The sequence below is a fragment of the Serinus canaria genome, chromosome 13 (assembly GCF_022539315.1).
Source record: "Serinus canaria isolate serCan28SL12 chromosome 13, serCan2020, whole genome shotgun sequence".
In the NCBI taxonomy this organism is placed as follows: Eukaryota; Metazoa; Chordata; class Aves; order Passeriformes; family Fringillidae; genus Serinus; species Serinus canaria.
In genome coordinates, this window is record NC_066327.1 from 17994621 (window position 1) to 18015175 (window position 20555).

Here is a 20555-nt window from a genome sequence, read left to right on the forward strand (position 1 = left end):
TGGGCTCCAGCAGGAGAACTGGGGTGGGCATGGCTCACACCAAGAAAAAATATGGGATCTCCAGTTTACCAGGCCTAGGAAAGGATTTTAAGACAAAAGCACAAAGACTGAGTAATTTTGATTCAACCAATAGTTCTGTTAACAGGTATTTTGTAATATCAGGACATGATTTTAGTCTTCCACCTCTTTTCCTGCAGAAAAACATACTGCAAGAGGGGAAATACTTTGATTACCTTTCCAAAAAGCCAAAGAAAAGGAATCGATAAAAAGTCTCTCAACAGACATACAAGATCTGAAATTGCTATTCTCCTGAGCTGGGCACCCTAGAATCAGCCCACATGTAAAAAGTAATATGACATTTAGTGGTCTCTGATGCGTGGTGCACAGCACGAGACAGTGAGGAGCAACCCATCCATACCAAGCTGATGGAGCCATCACTGAGAAAGCCAAAGCTCTGGCTAACCTCCCGTGCCCGTTTCCTCCATGGCGCAACTGACAGCCATGCCTGTACTTCCCAGCCTTCCATCAATAACTACAGTCTTGCCTGTCACGCTGTCACATACAGCTTTTGACCAGGCTTTTAGAACCCACGTTGGGAATAATTTGCACAGAAATTTATCTCGCACTAACACATGCACCACTCACTCGTACTCCTGGCCTCTCCACTAAAATGGCTGTCCTGGAAAAGATGAGAAACTGCAGCAAGCAGATACAATAGGCAAACTCTGATTTTTCAGATAGATGTTACTGGCAGAAACCGACTACAAATACTGACTGCAGCACTGTGAGTACAAGAGGAACCAGGAGGGACTGTTCCTGCATCTCCAGAAATACACTAGGCAGTTGAAACAATAGCTGTTGGAAAGTACAAATACCCAGTTTTCCAATACATCCTTCATGAAAGCCCAATCTGCCTATTGCTCAGGTGACAGAAGTGCAGCATTTTCAGCTTCAGCAAAAAAGCAAAGGATTTAATAGGGATAAATTAAGCAGCTTGGAAGATTTTGTTACCACTGAGGGAAGAGAGCTGCCATTGGATCCCAGAGGAGCAGGCACAAGCCCTGCATATTGATAAAGCGTATCATAAAGAAAAAGCCCCAGCAAATGGGAGAAATCCCACCTGCAGCAGCAGTTGGGGTGTCTCCATTATGGTCTAAGGATACAGAAAAGGCAGTAGGTGTAAAGCCATATTATTGCTTGTGAAATCATCAGAATCTAGGCTGACAAAGGAATTTCTCTTTACAGTGGTCAAGATCTTAATGCTTCTTTGAGAGCATTTTGTTCACATTTGTAAAAAGAATAATGGAACTCAAGTGCTTTGCTTTTCCTTTTTCTTCAGAGGGCCAGAACTGTCCTCAGCAGAAAAAATCAGAAGCTACAATGAAGCCAGCGAAAAGCCAACAAGATGAAAGACCAGACTGCCTTCCCAGGAGCAAGCCCTCCGCGGCCTCCGCAGGGCGAGCCGCGGAGCAGAGCTGCCAGGCAGAGATCAGAGCAGGAGAGCCCCAGAGGGAGCGCCACAGCAGGGTACCGCTGGGACCGGGGCTCCCGCAGCTCCAGGGCCAACCCACCGGCCGCCGCCTCTCCCGGGCGGGTCCCGGAGCGCTGCAGCGACACCGCCGCACCTGATGCGGCGAGACCGAGGAGCTGCTCGGCGGGGGCACCGAGCATGGGGAGCGCCCTGCGGGAGGCTGGAGCAGCCGCCTGCCCCCTCCGGCACCGCACGGGGGAACATCCCAGCGGCTCCGGGCACCGCCAGGCACCGACCACCGCAGACGCTCCAGCCCGCGCTGCGCCCGCGGGGGCGCGGGTTCTGCCCAGCACAGTTCACCAGCGGGGCCGGGACACCTGCGCGGGCGGCGGCTCTTTGTCTGCGCGCCGCCGCCCCGCTCCGACCCGCAACGCCGGACGCCGGCACCGAGTTTCACCCTGCCCCGCCCGCCGCACCCACCGTGATGCGCGGGATGTTTTTCTTGCCCTGGTACGACATGGTACCGCCGGTCCGGCCCGACCCGCCGCCGCCGCCCGTTCTGCCTCCGCGCCGCTTCTCACAAAGGCGAGACCGAGCCCGCACCCGCCGCACCGGGACGGCCGCCGCCCGCCCCGCCCACCGCGCCGCCCGCCGCCGCCAGGGGGCGCCCGGGCCTGGCCCCGCGCAGGGCGCGGCCGCCCCGCCCCGGCAGGTGCCGGCACCGACCCCGGGCACCGGCAACACGCACCGGCCCCAGTAACGAGCACCGATACCGGCCCAGGCACCAACGCAGTCCGGTCTGCGTCTCCACCCAGCCTTCAGGGGCGGCCCATGGGAGCAGCCACAATCAGGGCTCTGTGCTGGCCAAGACTTTCCGTGTAGCACTGGCAAGTAGAATGAATAAGGTTTGTAACAGAACAGGCAGTCTCGGGCTGCTGGAATGCACCTGCATCACCTCAACTTTCTTTCACATGCACAAGAATTGGAAACATTAAAAAATAATAAAATACACCATACATCTGGCTCCAGGAATCCTACATGCGACGCAAGCACTACAAGTGCTGGCAAGGACTCTTCCAAGGACTTCTTTCCTTTTCTCTGCTGTGACTTTGGTAGGAAGGTTTAAATGGTGGTATCCTTTGCAAGTACTCATCGTGTGCTGAAACAGATGATGCTGAGCCTGGCCCACAGCTGGGACAAATTTGTCTTCCTTTCTTGCTTGCCACAATCCTGTGTTGCCAGCAGATCCTAAGACCCACGGCCACCCTGAACCTTGCTTTCTCTTCCAGGCTAGCTGCGACAACACTCTTGTGCAGAGCTTTAAACACCATCAGCAAGATGCTCCTACAGATCCTGCTGCCAGGCAGCTCCACCAGGAAAATTTTACAGCCACACCTGGCAAGGACATTGCTGTAAATCCAATTCTACTTCCTGGCAGAAAAACAAGCCATCTGACCTGGGTGACCAACACCCAAACCCTCCCTCCAGTTTGCTTTCTGAACTAGAACCTAACAACGGCATCTGGGGCCTGACAAGCACCCTGCTCACAGCGTGTGCACAGCCAGAGCCATCTCACAGCACAATCCCTGACACTGCAGCCAACGTTGACTGCTACAAAGCCCTGAGAAAAGTGGGTGACAGCAGTGTGGACTGTCAGTACCGTGTGCTCTGCAGTAACCCAGCCTAAAGCTTTTATTACCCACTGAGTCTGTTACTCTGTGTGCTTCTGCTGAAGGTCTTGGCAAGTTTTACTGAATTTGTATTTATTCTAAACTCAAAAACCTTTCACCAGTTTGAAGTCAAAGTCAGCAGTTGCTCAACAACTTACTTATAACTACCAGGACTGTGAGAATACTGACAAAATTGCAAGGGCTGCTTGGCCCTCCTGTTTCCCTGTCCAGCTACTATGCCACTGCTGGTGAGCTGCTGCCCCCCAAGTCAGCAAGAGATGGCTGGAAACCTCCCCCTCTACGGCAGATCTGTGGGCAGGGGATGTCTGCAGGCACCAGGCAGTGAATGGAGGAGCAGTGCTGTGCCAGAACCTCTGCAACTAAAAGCCTGTGGGGAGAATATCAGGTACCAGACCACACTGTTCTTGTCACAGCACTCCAATGCATCAAGAACAGGTCCTGGTCTCTATTGAAATTAGACTGACTGGGTCTGGGAGGTGAGGAACAGCCTCAACTTCCATCACCAAACCTCTCAAAACTTCACTCTCACATTTTCTGGAAAGTTTATGAGCATCCCTACGCCTGGTGGTGCCACATTAACTTCATCTAGACTCAGAGCAGCAGTTACTTAGTTAATAATAGATAAATGACTATGCAGATGCTGCTGACTTCAACACTTGGACAGTTTCAAGAGTCAAGCTTGCATCAGCCCCCTGGATGCTGGCCAGTCACAGTGACTTCAGATCCCTAGTTTGAAGAGATGTGCTTTCCTCACGGTTGCTATGTGACACTCACACAAATACAATCAAACACCCTGCCCTGGGCCCAAAACATTCAAAACAGAAAAAAAACTTTTTCCATAGGATCTGTTCCAGGTGCAGCGTGTGAGGCGCTACTCACACACTTTAAAATATCCTCTATGAGAAGCATGGTCAATCTGAAAGTTACTTAAAATGGCAGTCCTCAGAGCTCAAAAGCTCCTCATGGCTCCAGGTGTTTGTGGACAGCCACAAGTGAGAAGAGCAGGATGAGGAGCACCAGTGGTGTGAAGACAGAATAGAAGGCCCATGGTGCTGCAAGGACTTTGGCACCAAAACAAACACAGCTCTGACTGTGGCCCACCAGTGCTCAGCAGCCTGGCTCAACCCCCTCTCTGGGGACCGGGAGGCTTCTGACCCGACTACTGCAAAGGGAAAAAGCAGATCCCACCAGCCCTATGAGTCTGTGACCAATGACTCTTATACAGGCACAACCAACATCCAGTGGGTATCACCAGGCATGGAACTATCTGGGCTCAAATGTCATAATATTCAGCAGATTTGCCAGGCAAGCCTGTCCCCATGCATAGAATCTCCTACTCCCATACATACTCTTTGCATGAAACCATCCCCTCTGCTCTTCTAGCAGATGAGTTTTCAAGGTTTAAGTTATCTCAGAGGCAGTGAATCCAAGGGACAGAAATACCATCCCTGCACCAAAGTGGGAAGTCCTGTGCTCCCAGAACAGTTCCTGCACACCCAGAGCCCCTGCCATGTTCCTGGAAATATCTGCTCCAACCAGGCTGAAAACAGGTTGTGTCAATGCGGGGCTGGCTATCTGTTTTATACCTGGCTACAAAACCCAGTTTCTTTTCTGCTTACAAATTCCATAATGACCAACATGTCCTGAGAAGAGCATGATGTTTTCAAGACCACATCAGCCCAAATAACACTCACACCATCATATCAAAACCCTGGCAGAGCAAGACTGGCCTGGCACCTCAGTGCCCCAGATGCAGTGGCCAGGCACCCCAGAGGCGACTCCTGCCAGCCAGCTCCCTGCCACCCCTGCACTGCCCCCACACCAGGGCCAGCCACTGCCAAAGCCTTGACCCCCCCAGAGCTGAGAACAAGGACAGAAGGAAACCAAGGACTGTTGCCACAAGGTGGGGTGAAAAATCAAACTACTTCCATGCTAAGGTAAGTTTTGTGTAAAACATAAGCTCTTTGCAGCAAGCAGGAACTCTTTAACTGAATCCCTAATTTCTCTGGAAATCTAGCCCTGGTGCATAACTCCCATGGAATCCAATATCTGTCTTCTTAATCAGGGGGGTGGGATAACAAACTCAAAGAGTTTTCCTTAAGTGCTGGCAATAACCTCTGTCCTAGCACGAGTAGCCAAAGAACTGACTCTTATTGCTGTGCTTCAGGCATCAGATTTCTTAAAAAATACAAACACATATATGTGGGATTTTTTTCAATAAAGACCTGAATACTTAGTATTCAACTCCACAAACTGTAATGCAAGTTGAACTGTTGCATTTGTTATGTAGGAACTAGTTCAGGGTGTTGTCTGTGACCTACAGAGAAACTCTCTTTTTACTTCATGATAGTGAAGTAAACACAGTAATCCATTCTGGCTTAACAAATGACATGACAGCTCTCAGAGAAAACTACAGCACACTTCAGAAGGGTAGAGTCCACACTGGCTATTACTGATGAAAACCTGCACTGAGTTAAATCACTCTTATTAAAAAAGGTCTCTGTGAATAGCCAAGATGAGCACTGAATCTGACCCCACAGTGTTGTTCCTCCAAATCTTAAGTCTTGTGTCAAAAACTCTTGCTGCAGAACTCAGTAGCAGGGAAACTAACCTCCTGGTTTGAGCAAAGAGCACCTGAAGGAGACTTCAGGTGCCCATCTCTTGTTCCCCAGGAAGCCCACCAGCCCACAGAGGCAGCTCCCCATAGCCATGACCTCCACAGTAGTCCCCTGGGCCACCACGCTAATGACTGTCATTCTGTCCCTAAAGCCACTGGCAAAGCTCAAACTCCCACTGACAGAGCAAAGGCATAGCTCCCAACTGCTTTGAGCTATATCCCCACTATGACTTCAGTACGCTCCAATATACAGCCGAGCTTTTGTCCTTCCAATAGACTTTGTGATAAAACAAAGCAAGACTGGACCATGTGCCTGGGTCTATATTATGCTGTCCAGTTGCATGACACCATATGTTATCACCAGGCATTTATTCACTGGAGTTGTCTCCCAGCAGAAATGTTGGGGCTTTAATTGTAATTAATGACCTTACAGGAAAACAAACAAGCAAACAAACAAAAAGGTGTGTTGGTCTGTTGTACTTCCAATAAACTGTTCACTGCAAAAATTAGAGAAGACAGATCTCTGTCTGTTGTCCTGGGCACAGGCAAGTCTCTTACTTTCAGCTTCTCTAATAAACAAGGTGCTTGGGCAAGAATAGATGACTTGAGCTCTCTCACTGTTTCTTAATCTGTGAAATTATTCAAAGTTCAATTTGCCTTGACAAAAGTGCCTTTGTGTGCCCTGAATCTGCGGAGTCCAACACAGGGAAACTCCCCATGGCTGTGCAGGCAATAGGGCTCAGCATGCACAGTTCATTTCCCATTGCACTGTCCTATTCTGGGTCACCCCAAAGCTTGAAAACCACAGTACCAAGTCATACAATTCCTTCTAGCCAGGCACACACAAAAACACATGCATGAAGTTGTGCACCCTCTTAGGGAAGATGTGCAGATAAAAGGGGTTACTTACTTACTGACCCTTACTTTCCTGATGCTTATCAGCTGAAGGAAGGATAATCTTTCAGAGGAAGAAATCTAGAGGCAGAAATCATCAGGAAGAGAGGAGCTGCTGAAGGAAATCCTCAGCTACAAAACACCAGAGATAAGGGTCTACATAAGACCTTAAAAGGGAACAAGGCTTTTTTTGAAAATTTGGCACAGCTAATAAAGGAAAGCTCACAGCAAAGCATGCAGACAGGCTGTCAGGAGCTTCGGCTCCTTTTCCAATAAGCAACAGCATAAAATTGTTAATGCAGCGGTTAGTTCTGCAGTTGCTACTTAAACCACAAGGACAAGGTTGGTACTGACAGGAATAATGTTAATTTTGTTCCTGACTCTGTAAAACAGCTGTAAAGGAGCAAAGCTCAAGAACATGAATTGAGAAGCATGCCAAGGCATGCCAGTAAGAAACCAAAAAGCAGAGGCTGAAGAAATTAAAGTGCAATGAAAAAAGCTCAAATTAAGCACTGCCTAGCTAGACATTCCTATAGAAGACAGTGGACACTTAAGACAGCCTGATTCTCTTCCCCAAAATCAAGACAGCTCAAGTTACCACAGTTCACTGCCATGCTTCCACTAGGCTCATGCTAGTGAGGTTAGGCTTCCAGATCACCAGTGTCTGCTGTTTATCAGGGGTTGCACTCCAGACCCAAGTGGAGGCTTCTGCAGAACACGAAGACAACCACTACACCTTCTGTGCTACGATGCAGGTGATTTTTTAGTCCATCTTCAAAAATGGGGAGGTGGGAGGAGGTTTGCCCCTGTTCACAGTTGAAAAAGAGTGACCTTAAGATGGCTATTCAAAAGTTCAGCTCCTAACAACAGCAACAACATTGACCAACAACAGCAAATAGCCTTACTTGCTTGATGCAAAAATGAGCCACAGGACCACTGAAATCCCAAACAAGATATTCACGCAATACTATTAACTTAATCATCTTCTTGCCCAACTGCTAGTGCAAATAAGACCAGAACCAGCACAGCAAACCAGTTCACCCTCCAGCAGAAGGACTATACTGTGGAGCTGGATGGATTATTTTATCATTTTCACTTTGGTGTAAGTTGAGAAACTTTGTGCCTAGTGACACCTTCAACGCCGTCACTTCCAGATCAATGTGCCGCCCCCCACTGCTGGTGTGGTACTTCTAGTTTGTGTCCGTGAGAGATAAGGATCTGCCTGGTTTGAAGTAGCAGCTCCAAAATCAGCACTGTTTTTGTTTTTCTTCCATGTTCGGTGGCGCGGGAGTAGCTACTCTTTCATAAAAGTATAAAAGAGCTCCTGCAGCAAACCGAGCCAGCGACTCTGACTCTGCCGGTGCCGCGGCGAGACCGCCGACATCCCGTTCGGCGGGCGGAGCTCCGCGCACCGGGGACGGCCGCGACGGTGCCTCGCCGCGGGGGCGGCGGGGGACGCTGCGGGCAGCCGGGGCGGAGGAGCCACCGCAGCACCACCAGCGGCTCCTCCAGGGCCAGCGCCGGAGGCGAGCGGCGGCCGGACCCACCCGCGGCCTCACACCGCCCCCGAGACCCCGCCCCGGGGCCCGCGCCCGCTGGCCCGGCCCCGGCCCGGCCCGGCCCCGCCGCGGGCCCTACCCTGTCTTCCGCGGGGGCTGGGTCCTGGAGCCGCTCTTCACCGGAGGTGGCGCGGAGGTCGCCAGCGGTCTGACCGGGGCCGGGGGCCGCGCCGGGCGGAGGGTCGGGGCCGGTCGGTGGCGGGGCGCGGCGTTGCCCAACGCGCAGTGCCCCAAAGTCGAGGGTCTTGCTCTCGAAGGCGCCCTCGACGTTGCAGAAGAGCCCCCCGCGCTTCGGACGAGGCGCCGCCGCCGAGCCGGGCCGCGCCAGGTACACCGGCAGCTCCTCGTCGTCGCGCCGCCCGTCCGCCGCCATCCCCGCCGCGCCGCCAGGACGGGACGGACGGGGCGGGATGGGGCGGGACTGGGCCGCAGCGCGGGGCGGACCCGACGTGAGGCTGAGGGGCGGCGGGACCTGGGTGGGTGGCGCTCGGTCGGACCTGGGGTCGGCTGCTCCGCTGTGCTCCGGGCTGGACATTTCTGTGCGGGGAGCTGGCACCTTCCTGGGACGCTCCAGCCGTGAGGACGGCGCGGAGCACAGCAGCGCCTCGCCGCTGACCGTGCGCGGCGCTCGGCAGACGGGCTCTGCCCGGGCGCACCGGCAGCAGCCCTGACAGCCGCAGCCCTGACAGCCGCGTGTCGGTTTTCCCCCGCCGGTACGCGGTGCAGCCCGCAAACCAGCGTTCGCTCGCAAGCCCGGGGCCGCACCTCCCTCTGCAGCCCCAGTGCGGTCAGGCGGACGCTAGAGCCAGACGTAGGCACTGCCCCCTGCACAAAGGCTTCGCTGCTCCCAAACGCGACCGCGACTGTTCCGGGCTGACCGCGCAAACAAGCTCCGTGTGTTGGCTAGTTTAAGGTGTTGCTTTGAGAGCTCCATTGCGACTTCATTTCAAAAGTACTGGAGGCCCGAAGGACAGACGGACAGCCAAGACTGGGTCTTACAAATGCTAATGGCTGCATAACAGTGGTAACCTGTGAAGTCCATCGTAAACACCAAAACGGGAGCTTTGACTAAAATCGTTTTGCTAAGTGCTCATTTCTTTATTTAGAGCAAGTGTACATGGTACCTGGGCTCAACATACTGTCAAGTGATTTTTCACACCACATTTTTGTGTTATGAGATATTGTCAGTCATGCTTTTTTCAACCTTTTCTGCAAAAACAAAACCGTGCCATTATCTCTGCCAGTCCTCCAAGGACTGGTGGTTCTTAAGGAAAATCCACACGGAGCGTGACCCATCATGGGTCAGAAAAATGACCCTGTGATTAAGCCTGGAGAGGCAGTCTGGGGGCACTGGCTGACTGCGGCTTGAGGCTGTGTGGGAGGAAATGCTTTGGGATCATTTCCCTCCTTTTGCACACTGCTTTTGTAACTGGACTTGTACCAGTGTCATTAACTGAATCATTTTTTTTTCTCCATCTAGGTAACTTGAATTTCTGGATTATTCAGGTCCAAAGGGTTAGGAGCAGAGAGGATGGACTAAATGAAAACAGACTGTGTCTGTAAACGTGGAAGAGTTACTTTAAAAGCCTCGCGTTACGCAGCACGGTGAAATACTGGTCAGTGTCTGCCCTTTCTTTCTCTAAAGCAGCACCAGAGAGGGTTGCATTTGGTTGTCCTTGGGCTCTTACGTGAACTTCAATACGCAGCTGCCCCAGCATTGTGGCTTCATGGTGCTCAGCACCATGAGTGCCATGCCCTCACCAGAGCCCTGCTGCCACCTCACCAGGATGTGCCAGGAGAAGAGCCCAGCACTGTCACGTCTCAGATGCAGGGGCAGCAGCAGTGGCTGGCAACTAGAGAAGGAAGTATCCCTTCAAACAGCCAGAAAACGTTTGTTCCAGAGTTTTTTCTACTCCCATTCTCCTGGCAATGCCCCTCCTCTGTAACTGGAGGCTTAGCAGCAAGACCACCAGTACTGGCCAAGCAAATGCACACAAAGTGGCTGCCCAGCAGGTCTTTACCTTCCTAAGGGACTGCCTTAGCATAAAGGAATTAATCCTCCTGCTGCAAGTGGGATCCACTGAGCAGAAGATGAAACCCCCTCTCAGATAGCCCCTGCCCGTGGTGAGTGGGATGTGCTGATCTTGGCGCTGGTGGCTGGCATGCTTCACACAGCGAGCTGAGCCCCTGCCTCCTCGTGGCCAAGCAATAGCACATGAGGAGTGGGCCTCTCCTGGCAGGAACAGCACTGCAGGCTGCCCTGTGCCTGTGTGCACTAACCGCAGTGGAGTTAGAGTGAACCCCTTGTTCTGGCTGGGACAACATCTCCGTACAGCTCTGCAACTTTATGGGGAATTAAAATTCTCTGGAACAGGGCCTGGCCTTTGTCTGATTCTGCAAACATGCAAAAATTTCAGCATTGTACTTTAATAGCAATATTTATTTAAATCCTGATTCCAGTGTTTATCTTTCCTAGTGCCTTGCTGCATAGATGGTTGCACTGAAATTATCTGCACCACAAAAGGAGTACAGGGCTCTTCTGGGGAGTGAAGGTTTTAAAATCTGACTTTTAATGAAAATCATTCCCTGTATAAAAGACAGTTCTTGATTTATACTTTTCAAATTTCCATTCACTTCTAAGATCTTTTTTGTTAGGTGTTGTAAGGCTACTAGTTCAAGAATACCATGAAAATTGAAGTTTGTATTCAGTGTGTGTTCACTGCACAGTTGCTTTTGAGCCCAGCAGAAGGCATTATTTATATTTCTGTATATGTATCTCTTGGATCAGATATGAAGCTTTTAATTATACAACAAAATGTCTGCCTCCTGTAGTTAAGTAAATGTTCTCTTCTTTAAATCACATGTTTATATGCTCATGGACAAAAATGTTTGTCAGGCAAACAGTCATGAGTGGTGCAACCTCAAACCCTGCCGGCAAAGCAGCTCTCCTCTCGCTTCTCTGTACAAAGTAGAATGAAGATAGAAATCAGGGAGGGGATCCAGTGGGAAGGCTGCTTCCTCTGCCTGAGCCCAGGGAGGATGGAGATGGTAGGCATGCGACCTCACGTGCTTTGTGCTGCCACAGACTCACAAGAGCCAACTGTCAGTCCTGCAAGGGTTTCCTTGGCTCAAGGGCTGGATTCACATCCTAACCCCAAAACAGAAGTGCTGGTCCTCCTGGGTCAGGAATCTGAGCTGAGCCTGACAGATGGGCACTGCTGGTTGTCTCACGAAGGAGTAGAAATAGGCTGCTCTTCTGATCTAGGGAACAGCATTTATTTTATGGGAAATTCTGTAGTGGCAAGCTTCTAATTCACGTCTTTCTAGTTGAGTGAGAACTAAGGCACACTGAGAAATGGAAATCAGTCATGTTACAAGGTGAGCTGCACTGGTTATGAATGGGGGAATGGTGCAGCCTTCTGGGAAGTGGTCTTTAAGCAAATCCCTTTCTGCAAAAGGATTAGTTAATAAGATGGGACATAATCATCCCATCTGGGGTGTGCATTTTCTTGTTCTGTGCTCTCAAAACCGCAGTGCTGGTTTTCTTTGTCCTCACTGGCTGCTGCCAGAGCACCGGCTGGGTTCCCGTCAGAGCCCGCGCAGCAATCGCAGGCTCTAAACGCCCGAGCCTCAGAGTGACCAGAGAGAGGCACAACGTAGCATGTAACTTCCTCAAGCATTATCTTCATGAGGCTCTCAAACTTACTTACTGTTATCTTTTAAATGTTTGAAGAGGAGTTCAAATTGCCAACTGAATCATTCAAATAGCAAAGGTACTGAAAGAGAAGTCAAATTAAGTCATTTTGCCTGCCACTGCCAAGACACTCTTGTCTTCCAATAGGTATTTTCTGATGACTTTGCTAATTTATTTTCCATTTGTCAGGAAAGTGGGCAGTTTCTTATTTGGAAAAACTCTACATCCTCTGCTGGCAAACTTCTGTGCTTGTTCCCAGATGCTTTGTGCAACATCATTCTATCTGTAATAAAAACAGAAATTATTTAAAATAGAAAATGGTTTAAAAGAGTGAAGCATGCCTCACATTGTGACATGTTATTTACATAATGCTGCCTGTGTCACTGGAAGTTGCTCATTACACCAGGAAGCATCTCAGGCTCCATAGCTGTGACTACAATGCTCACTAGACTCAGAGAATATTGTGTTATTTGAAGGAAATAGTCTGTTGACATTAGGTGGGATTTGACCCCTTCCTTCACCAAAGCTGACAAGCCTGAGCTGTGTCCTGAGTGAGGACATTTCCTTCCTTGATGTCAGATCCATACAGAATGGTCTTACACTGATTTTCCTGTGAGTCTGGAGGCAGCAGATCTTTGATTGCATGTGAAAAGGATGTGAGTAATGACTGCATAACATTGTGAACAGGATAAATGCATATCAGCTTTTGTAGCTTGTTTTCTTCTGTCTGCGGGTTCAGCTGGAGAAGCAGCAGGACAGCAGTAATAGCAGGTTAACACTGATTTCTTCTGATTCCTACAGGATTTGATAAAACTGCATCCCTTTATTACATGCATGATAAGTTGCAATGATGAAGTAAGTCCTAGTTGTCTCATTTCATGCAAAGTTTGAGCTGCCTTCTCATACTCTGCAGTCATGATTTACAAGTGTGTCCTGTTTCTGGAGGCTGACAGATAAACAGGGCTGTTCTACTATCATTCTTGCAGCAATGTCAGGACAGCCCCTGGCACTGCCTTTCGTGTGTCTCAGGGAAAGTCAGGCTAAGTATAAATGCAGAAGAAACAGTGAAAGAGTCAAGAAAATCTGATTGTCCCACTTAGATTTAGAAGCAGCGGTCAGAGATGGGTGGGCTTCTTTGTTCACTCAGAAAAGGCATGTTTATGAAGGGCAGGTGACTGATGAGCCTGCTATCTAATCAGCTGGGGATGGCCAGTGGCTGATGCCTGCATCACCACATTCCAGTTTCTAAACTTTCAGACACAGGCCTGTTAGAAGATGAGACAGACCTTTGTGATCCTCCAGGCTGCTCTACATATTGGTCCCTGGGGAACTGCTGTGCACAGGGTGTTGTCCTTGGTGAAATCCTTTACCAAAGCCAAATCACTGCAGAGTCAGAAAGGCAAAGCATTTGACTCTGTCAAAAGCTTGTTCAGTATTTCATGCCAAAACCACAGGGAGAGTGGGTTAGTAGTGTGGTAATTTCTACTGCAGAATGCTATTGAATTGTTGGAGGGAGTAGCTTCAAGCAACACACAGAGCCTGACTTCAGCATGCTCTGTCAGTCTGTCATCCTAACAGAGACCACAAATCTGATAAGCAGCTGGAAGTTATAATCTTCTGTGCTTGGTTATTCCAAGAATATTTCTGAAATGCAGTAATGCTTTTTGATCCCAGATTTGTTTAGTGCTGAGCAAAACCCTATGGAAAATTCCAGTATCTCAACACATGGGGTATTTTTTTCCTCCTAAAATGAGCTGCTAGTCAAAATATTAAGAAATTGTAATTGTGGAAAAAGAGTTCTGAAAAATTTTCTGTGGGGAATCTGGACTCTCATTTTCCCTCACCAAGTCCTCCAAAGAAGGATTACTGTCTTCTCAGTGCCGAAGGACTCCCATGGCACCGCAGGCCTTGCAGTCAGATGCAAACTGAGTCAATTACAAAGTTGTTGGGGACAAAAGGCACCAGAGATAATGTTTTCAAGAGGGTCAGAAGCACAGATCTGGCATCAGTATGAAACCCCAAATATTCCAACCTGGCTAGAGTGTGCTGGGCTCACCTGAACTAACAAGAAGGAACAGGTTGTGACCCTGGAGGTTCTGCACATCAGGTGAGCTCCAGCCACCTTCTATTAAGATGGACACACCCAGAGATGTCACTCCAGATTTCTAGGAACAGCCAAGTAAACTTGTAGACATCTTCTGTTGTTTGCATGTCAGTAGGTACCTTCAGGATCACAGTTTCAGGAATGGTGAGATTTTAGCCACTGTAACAGCTGTCTGGCTTGGTGTGGTGTGGGCTGTTAGGGCCTGTAGGAGACGGATTTATGTAAGAAAACACACATTCCATATAAGTTTGAAGCCCAGGATGTTCTGACAGATGTGTGCCACCAGATTCACTTCAAGATCCATCAGCCCACTTCCTCTGAGTTCATGTTCTGCATCTCAAAATCAGTCTCTTTCTACCTGGTCCTGTTTGTTCCCTGCTTCTTGTATGGCATTGTCCAGCATCTTCCCTAATCTGTGAAGCCTGGTTTGGCTGGTCTCACTGTGTGTTTGGCCTCTGTTGTAATGGCAAATGCTGACTTGCTTCCAATCATAGTAGTTGTGACTACTTCTCATTCCAGCTTATCTTAGAGATCACCAGCTACTCTCCTCTGTGCCTGCTTTTGCTTCCAGAAATGATTTGGAGGACTAAGGTGAGATTTCCTTGTTTCCATAATGTTGCACTTGATCTGATCAACCATTGCAGACCTAAAATGTCCTTTCTTTCAGCCTCTCTCTCTCCTTCAACCTGTGGCTTCAGGGGAGCACACTGATGCAAAAATGGGTGGTGTATCTAGAGATAATTAGGGATTATGTGCCAATGATTGCAAGCCTATAACGAATAATTAGATGTCAGCAGAGTAGAATCACAGTGGATTTAAAGGTACTATGTTTGCTTGTTTGTTTATATAGCTCCATGTGACTGTGAGGAAGCAAGCAGTCAAATATACTTTGGCCAGGATGGTGAAGGAAACAGAGCTGCCATTTGTGCATTTTTTGTCATGGCCCTGCACAGCCTGGATAATGCAAAAGAAGCTCTCTAAGTATCACAGAAACCAGGCTGTGACTGAAGATCCTAGTCTGCTTGCCTGTCAGTCTGTTTGCTGCTGCTTTGGAGGAAAACCACATTCTGTAAACTGGAGTGACTGATGCCATGCAGGAGCTAGAACCTGTGCTTGCCATGGCTGGGACTACTTCTTAATTTTTCACTTAATTTTCATACCTCCAGCTGATCTAGTTGTGTTAGAAATTGTGTTCAGTCTGTATTTACTGTCCCACCAAATTCTCCTTTGAAATCAGTGTTAAACTGTCCTAACTTTAAGGACTGGTGGGCTATTCCTTCCACACAGATGTTAAAATAGATAAAACTAGATAATGTCCATCTATGTTGCTCGCTAAGTATGTCCTAGGGAAAAGCTTACAGTCCACACTTTTCAGGGAATAGAAGAAAAAGGCTTTTGTACTGCCAAAATCCATCAACCAAACACAACCTGTCCTCCACTCCTTTGTAAGACCACTCTTTTGCAAGCAGTCTTGGGATTGGTTGTTCCTTCAACTCTTTTTCAGCTGCTCATGTGAGACCCAAGACTCTCTCTGAAGGCCAGAACCCAGTCTCAGCTGCATCAAATACATCTGGAAGAAATCACAGGAAAAAGGGGGACTTAACCCCAAATAAAGCCTGCTACATCAAGGTCAGTGTCTGCCCCAAAGGTTGAGAAGGGCAGGTTGTGCCAGTTTCAGACTACCTTTCATTGCTATTTCCCAGGGAAATCCTTACCTTACCTTATGGGATTACTGTGTTGCACAGACATTAAGTTAAAATCAAGGTTTTGTCTGTGTGCTCATACCCACCTTTGTTCCTTGCTTTTCCTAGCTTCCTAACTTCTGGCTTGGTTCTTTCATCTCTGCTGCTTTTAACTTCTAAACCAGTGGACAGTGAGTGCCACACCTTGGGCAGACAGTGGTGGAAAGAGCTGAGATGACTCATAAGACTGCAGGCTGTCTAATAGGGAATTGTGCATCACAAAATTCCATCGTGCTGAGTGTCACTGCTTTATGAATTTTACTAAATATGAAAAAATAAAGATGGAAGAGAGAGCAGATAGTGAGCCAGATGCTATTTTGATGGAGAGGCTGGAACCCAAGGTCAAATTGCAGCATTTTAATGTTGGTCCTTTCCTGAGCATAGGTGAGTTATCAGCATCAATTGCTGTGAACTTTCAAATCACAATAAGGTATTTTGGATTGGGAAGTTGTGAAAGGCAGTTTGTTAGTCATTTCCCTATGATAACATATAAATGTTGCATCTTTTATGATAAGCTTTGAATGCCTGAGACTGAAATCAGTCTGCATCCCAGATGTCCTAATGCCTTACCTGCAATGCAGCTTTTATGCATCCAAAAAACATATATAATTCTAAGAATTTCAGACCCATAACTGCCAAATGAACCACTCACATTCTGTGAAGATAAAATCCTTTTCCCTTTCCCTGTACTTGTTCCATTGCTATGGAGCAAGAGATTTCTCTTGATGGAACATGGCTAAGAACATGGCAGGTTACTTTTGCATTGTGCCCCTCCTGATTCACTGTTAGTGATTTACCTTTCCTTTATTTTTGATGTATATGTTGATACAGAGGTGGAAACCTGTGTGTGTCACCTACACATTTGTGCAGGCTAGGTGCAGGTTGAACAGTGTTAGGTACACCAGATCCAGTGTTTGTTCTTACAGGTTTAGACTAAGTGGCTGTTCCTCAAAATATTCAAATCCTTCATTCAGTGACTAGGCTAGCTGATAAAAATCCAAGTAACAGATACCACGGTAACTTCTGAAGTTTCTATGCTGAGAATGTAAAAACAGAGGTTTGTCTTTCCTGCCAAGCTGGAATGCTTGAATTCTTTTCCCAGCGCCTATCAGTTAAGCAATTGTAACTACTGGCTGGCTTACCTGGGGCTTAAAGAAGGATCTTGGGGGAACTGGCCACTTTAAAAGTTCTGGTTTGTGTACAAAGAAGCCCAAACTTCTGTAGGTTTTCACTATAATTCTTGGTTGATTTTGCTGTTCTTATCTCTTCTTAATTCTCAGAAGAGAAAGTTTAGCACCAATGCTTTCTATCTGCATCCAAAACCAAGAGTCTGGTTTGAGAGAGTGTGTTGGTTCTGGATGAAGAGGTTTACAGAGGGCTTTCCCAGCATCACCTCTGGAACTCCTAATGCTGCAGAGGGTCTGACCTGCAGCTCATACAGCTGCCCACTGCTCTCCTCTGGCTTGTCTTATAGACATGTAATATGTATGCATTAATTGTGTTAAGGAGTGTGTATTTTTCTGTAATTTTTCTGTACTTTACTTTGTTTGAAACTTGCTTAGTAGTAGTTTCTAATGCATTCACATTTTTCCTTTGAGTATCACTAGCACTTTCCACAACAATAAAGAAAGGACCAGATTTTCCTGGCAGAGCTCTAACAACAAGGGCAGCCATGGAACAACCCAAAGTGGAGTGCTGGGGATGGTGCAGGCATCCATGAGTGGTCTGCAACTGAGGAAGCATTGCTGGGAACATGGCAAGGGAAGTCCTAAAGCACACCAACGGAGAGAATTACTGTGGTTCTAAGCTACTGTGGTTCTGTGCTGGTTTCAGCTGGGGTAGAGTTAATTTTCTTCACAGTGGCTAGTACAGGGCTATGTTTTGGATTTGTACTGAGCACAGAGTTGATAATAATAAAGGTGTTTTTGTTATTGCTGAAGAGGGCCTACACAGATCCAAAGCCTTTTCTGCTTTTTTGTACAGCCACAATGGCAAGGAAGTTGGGGGTGCATGGGAGACTGGGAGGAGACACAGTCAGGACAGGTGACCCAAAATGACCAAAGGAATATTCCATACTAGATTATGCCATGCTCATATCTTACATGGGGGGAAGGAGGAAGGCAGGACATTTAGAATTATGGTATTTGTCTTCCCAGGTAACCATTGCGTGGGATAGACACTGCTCTCCTAGAGGTAGCTGAACACCTGCCTGCCATTGGGAAACAGTGAATGAATTCCTTGGTTTGTTTTGCTTGTGTGTGCAGCTTTTGCTTTACCTACTAAAGTGTCTTTATCTCACCCCATGAGTTCTCTGTCTTTTACCTTTCTGATTGTCTTCCCCATCCTGCTGGTGGAGGAGTGAGCAAGCAGCTGTGTGGTACTTTGTTGCAGGCTGGGGTTAAACCATGACAGGTTCTCCTCATGAAAAAACATTTCACACATTCTACACTGATGACTCATGATATTTTTGTAGTTTAGAGTAATTCTCTGGATTTAAATTAAGGAAAGTATCACAGCTTGCAAACTCAGGATCTAAAATATAACTGCATCCAGTTCTACTTGTCAGAATGATTGTGTAGAATTTCCTTGGCTTCCAGTCATAAAAACCTATTTTAGATGACTAATGAAAACACACTGATTTTCCTGTGTGCTAAGCACTTCCAAATCTGTCATTTTCCCACCTTCTTTTTCAGTGTAGTCTCTCCATTAATCCTAAAAACTATCCACTTGTATTCTCTGCATGCCTGTGCAGGAGTTCAGATCGCTAACTTGGAAACTGCTGTTGAAATATGTTGTTTTCTGCCAGGTCTCAGACCTCCTTTATCTGTCTCCAGGAAGTGAAGCTCATTATGTTTCCCCTGGACCATGCAAAGCAGAATAATAATCCTGTTTTATAAAGTATGTTTTGTGTCACGTTAACATGACTTAACTTCTGGGATGGTTGAAAACATACAAAGGATGTACAAACAAAAGACTTCCAGTTCCATTCAAATCTCTGAATGCACATAACCATGGCTCTTGTAAAGAAATCAGAATTAATGAGTCACTGATCCTTACTGCAGAAGGTTCTTACTGAAGATGATCCTTACTGCATTTTTATCACAGTTTATTGTTAAAGGAAATGGTCTGCTCAAGACCAGAGCATTTAAAGCACTTGAATCAGCAGCTGATATCCCAGCACAAGAGAGAGTTTGCCTTACTTGCTGAGTGGGTTTGTTTCTCAGATTTTGCCATATGTGGCTCAAATATACGTGGTTTTCCTGTGTCTGAGGCAGTTGGGGAATTTGGGCAATTTATAGCATTAGGTTAATTTCTGCATTTTACAAGGTAGGTTGGTGTAGTATAAGGCCAGAAGTAAGCCAAAGAGTTATCATTAATTTAGGTACTACAGGAAGCAGGGTTGGTGACAGAGTCTCAGTTCGGGCTCTGGGCTCAGAGCCCTGCTGGCTCCAGCCAGGCGCTCCAGGTTCATCAATGCCAAAGCTGTTTTCTCTCCCAGTCATTATCATGTAGCTAGGTCTGGAAACAACAAATGACACAGGGATAAGCTGACAGTGTGGATTAGAATTCTTAGGGTTAGGGATCTGGAGTAAAAGTGTTGTTGACCTTAGTTAATAGATGACCCTTGTTTGGCCCATGACAGTGGGGTCACCTGCTTGGTTGCTGGTTGCTTTTGGTTCTTGTGTCCCGGGACTCAAAGGTATCAGTTGAGTGTAGTGCTAGTTTTGTGGGCTCTGTACATCTCACTATATCATTTGTTATTTAACCGACTAAATAAGGCACAAAGGAGTGGGAATAGTGTTTTCATCTTCTCCAAGGCCAGAACTCAGTAAGATGGCACCATACAGGGACTAGTATTATGGTCAATGTTCAGGATTGTATTTGGAGGTGCTGAAGATTTGTTACTGGTTCTTGGAGGCTTCCTCTTTATATTGAGAAATTTAACTCCCTGACAGCCAATCCATCCCCAAGGGAGTGCCTGGTGTGGAGGAGCCTGTTTCATGCAGCTGGGGTCCTGCCTTTGAGCGCACGTCAAGCCCACTGGGCGTGTTCCAGTTTCAAGATCTGCAGTGGACCAGAACTCGGTGCAGCATTTGAAGATACAAATGACCAAGAAAATGGTACAGTGACATTTTCCAATCTTCATGCTTTCCCTAGTTATCCCTAAAATGGCATTCAGCTGTTGAGCACTGACCTGCAAGATCCTTCCCTTGGCAGAAGTGCTTCTTATAAATGGTAAATGTTAGTCGATAATTAGGAAGTCTGTAATCCATGGATTAGTGGCTCCATGCTCTCAAGTCTCCATCTGTTCTACACACTGAAATCATTATATCTCTAGTCTCAGTCCTGTTTCAGGCTTCTAAAATGGTTTTCACAGGATTTTCTTTGTTGTGCAAAGCAGCTCGTTCATGGCTGGCACTTGCTGTTCAGGCACTGGAGCAGATGTAGCACAATGGCCTCTTGTCAGTTTAGCACAAGAGTTGGGATGCATCTCTGCCCAATCAGGAACAGGGCTTTGAAATGTATATTTTGGTCATGTTCGGACTTAGCTCCCCTCAACACAAAGCAGAGGGCACATTGCCAGTTTTTAGGGCTTTTACTCTGTTTAGACATATCCCAAACAAAGGAAAACTGTTGCCATCCAAAGGGGCTACAGAGACAACCCAGAGACCTTCCAATACATAGTCAGACTTCAGTCTAGCCATGAGCACTCACCGTGCCTGCTCTGGCAAAAGCACAGTCTGGGACAGGGCTTAGTCCCTTGCTTGCCAAAGTATTTTAT

At 47.6% G+C, this 20555-nt stretch overlaps 1 protein-coding gene and 1 long non-coding RNA gene across 4 annotated transcripts in view; one reads left to right on the forward strand and one right to left on the reverse strand.

Annotated features, from left to right (window-relative positions):
* Positions 1 to 8605, reverse strand: part of DPYSL3 (dihydropyrimidinase like 3) — a 25680-nt gene extending 17075 nt beyond the window's left edge. Inside the window, exon 1 of one of the 2 annotated variants that reach the window (XM_030229306.2) lies at positions 8312 to 8605. In XM_030229306.2, the coding sequence (XP_030085166.1) occupies positions 8312 to 8605 (294 nt within the window). Of the gene's footprint in view, positions 1 to 1951; positions 2087 to 8311 lie in introns of those variants that run through there. The other variant, XM_050979747.1, reaches the window with a different exon arrangement.
* LOC127060114 (uncharacterized) lies at positions 8440 to 19881 on the forward strand. Of its 2 annotated transcripts, none has more exons than XR_007778752.1 (3): positions 8440 to 8560; positions 15535 to 15659; positions 19729 to 19881. It is a non-coding gene; the product is annotated as an uncharacterized LOC127060114 (long non-coding RNA). The 2 variants fall into 2 exon arrangements; XR_007778751.1 differs by lacking the exon at positions 8440 to 8560 and adding an exon at positions 14544 to 14621.
* Positions 19882 to 20555: the final 674 nt, after the last annotated feature.